Below are 2,596 nucleotides of genomic sequence, written 5' to 3' on the forward strand. Positions count from 1 at the left end.
TTTTATGGAAGGTTATTTTCATTTTTAGAAACATCAGGTCGATATATGCATTTCAGAATCTATAAATCACATTGAACATACATACAATTAGACTTACTGATCTACATCTATGAAACATCATTTATCTAGAATCAGGTAAATTTTGTTTTCTAATCCAATGCAAGTGTAAATTTGATTTCTTTTCATAAGTATAGAATTCTGAATATTAAATAATAATTTAATTCTGGTTGTAACGCTGTATTTGACTGGATAAAAAAATTTATTTCAAATCGTATAAAATGGGTTGCCCACGTCACAATGACTTTCGTCAAATCAATCCGCCTGACGTTACATTCAAATTTTATACAATTGAAGTAATTTTGTTTGAACAATCATCTTTTTTTCTTACACCATATGTATGAAAATTAAATTATAAGCAATGAATTTAATAGATACCCATTATATACGGTATAAACTGGGTTGGAACAGTTTACGCTTTTTTCATAAACCACGAAGCGGTTTATAAAGCGTAAACTGCCCTTTATATGTAAGCCTATATACAAATATGTATTCTAAAAAAGAGACGCCAATCATTACAAACAAAATTTATTCACGGTATTGGCATATCAAAATCGAATCATAAAACCTATTTTGCCTTCAATTTGTATTCTTAGGCTAGGTACTTTATTCTCTTAATCATTCCCGTTATACACTCCCCCACCATTAACTCCCCCTCCCTAATGACACACACGGCCCTTGGTCTCTGTATCCCCTGATCAGGAATGATGTACCTCAGGAATCGACCGTCCCTGTCCAGAATGTGAATTTTGTCACCTATAAAGTCCGTGATGATGATATGATGCATGCTGTCTGTGGTACGGGAGCAAAGTTTGATTTTCTCCTTGGATGCTTTGTTCCCTGTGTAGGAGAACCTGAATATTCCGAGATTGTCAACGACTGTGACGGCATTTTTATCCAAGTCAAGTACACAAATATCGCCGTTACCATTCTCCACCACGTAAATTGCCCTCTTAAACAGAGGTTTGTGCAGGGAGTCGTACTGGATTTCCTGCAGGACGTCACCGGAACTGCTGTATCTTACGACCTTTGACTGTGAACCATCTGTTGCCAGGAGACAGACAAGGAATTCATGTGCCGCGGTATAGGTAATACCGTCAGGGTTCCACTCCCCGATACTGAACAATGTATCTATTTTACCGTTTTTAACCTCTTTCAGGGTTTTGTCAGCATCTGGATAAACTATGTGTCCCTCATGCAGAGTCAGGTACAAACCAATACTCTTTTTATTGACAGTGGCTATAAGACGTTCCTGATCAAAAAGCTTTAGGATATCACTGTGTCCTCCTACCCACACCCTGCCGTCACCGAGGGGAACAATGGAATACAACCTGTTGTTGTTTTCTGTAGAAGCTGGAAACTGTGCATCAAAGGCAGTAAGAACTGTAGGTACATCTAGAGCTTTCGGTAATAAGGAGATTTCATCTTCAGCTTCTTGTGTAAGGTTGTCTGTGGGTCTTTTGAACGACTGCAATGTTTCTATGTAACCGAAATACGATGATATTTGACTTTCATTGATCTCGGAAGGTTGAAAGAATGCTGGTTTTGTTTCTTCTATGAAAGTTGGCACTTGTAAGTTTTCAAGTTCTAGCTTGAATTCCATTAATTTCGAAACGTCTTTGGATTTTGCCAAGCTAAATACTTCTTGATCTAAGCTTTTTAATTTCTTCAATATTTCTTCAAATTCTCTTTTTTGCTTCAGTAGTATTCCGTGATGCTTTTCTTCCATTTTGTCTAGATCTTTGTGCAATGCCGTTTCTGCTTTATCGATCACCTGATGCCTTTCCCTGATATGGGAGGTAACATTATTTTTTGTCTTTTTGTAGGCAAGTGGAAGTTCTGCAGATCTTCTGTTGACATGTACCAGAATTTTCTCCATTTCAGATTGTAAGGACTGAAGCTGTTCATTTTCTTTGGCGATAATGTCGGATAATGTGTCAACTTTCTCGGATAACTCGCCAATTTCATGTGCATTGTGCTTCTCCGATAGACATAAGACACAGATAGAAATGTTGCAAGTCTTGCAAAATGCGCTGCTCTCTTGCTGGGGGTGGTCCTGGCATTTATTTTCCTCTGATTCATTTTGTTCGCAAGATTTCACTACATCATGACCATTTTCTGATTCGGAAAGCATGTGTAGTCCTACACATATTGTACAAAGCTTAACTGAACAATTCTTGCATGTAAACTCAGCCGGACTGTCACAAACTTCGCAATCCATCTTAGAAGACTATATGTAAGAAAAAAAATCTTATATATAAAAATGATTTAGGTGGCTATATGTCTGTAATGCAATTCGTTTTAAAGGATAGTGTATATTTATATTCATTTGCATTTCATTTCAATTTCATTTCATTAAAATATATGATAATATGTAAGGTAGTCATTTCAGGCAGTAAAAAGTGACAATTTTAATGAGTTGTAGGTTATTTTCGGATTATAGATACATCTCTTTTTTCATCACAATATCAACTTGAGGTTTTGTGATAATTTTTCTCTACCCAAGCTCTTGACATAAGTCGATATTTGAAAGTTGGGC

General features: G+C 36.4%; 1 protein-coding gene across 1 annotated transcript; it reads right to left on the bottom strand.

Moving 5' to 3' along the window:
- Positions 1-649: 649 nt before the first annotated feature.
- On the bottom strand, positions 650-2,278 carry LOC134233973 (uncharacterized). Its single transcript, XM_062716024.1, has one exon. It carries the CDS (start codon positions 2,276-2,278, stop codon positions 650-652), a length of 1,629 nt encoding a protein of 542 aa, XP_062572008.1.
- Between the last annotated feature and the right edge of the window lie 318 nt (positions 2,279-2,596).

Source organism: Saccostrea cucullata, unplaced genomic scaffold (assembly GCF_032062105.1).
Source record: "Saccostrea cucullata isolate Sc308-1 unplaced genomic scaffold, CSIRO_AGI_Scuc_v1 ctg3991, whole genome shotgun sequence".
Lineage (NCBI taxonomy): Eukaryota > Metazoa > Mollusca > Bivalvia > Ostreida > Ostreidae > Saccostrea > Saccostrea cuccullata.

Excerpts from the sequence above, each read along its gene's own strand:
- LOC134233973 (XM_062716024.1), bottom strand. The coding sequence starts at position 2,278 with ATGGATTGCGAAGTTTGTGACAGTCCGGCTGAGTTTACATGCAAGAAT.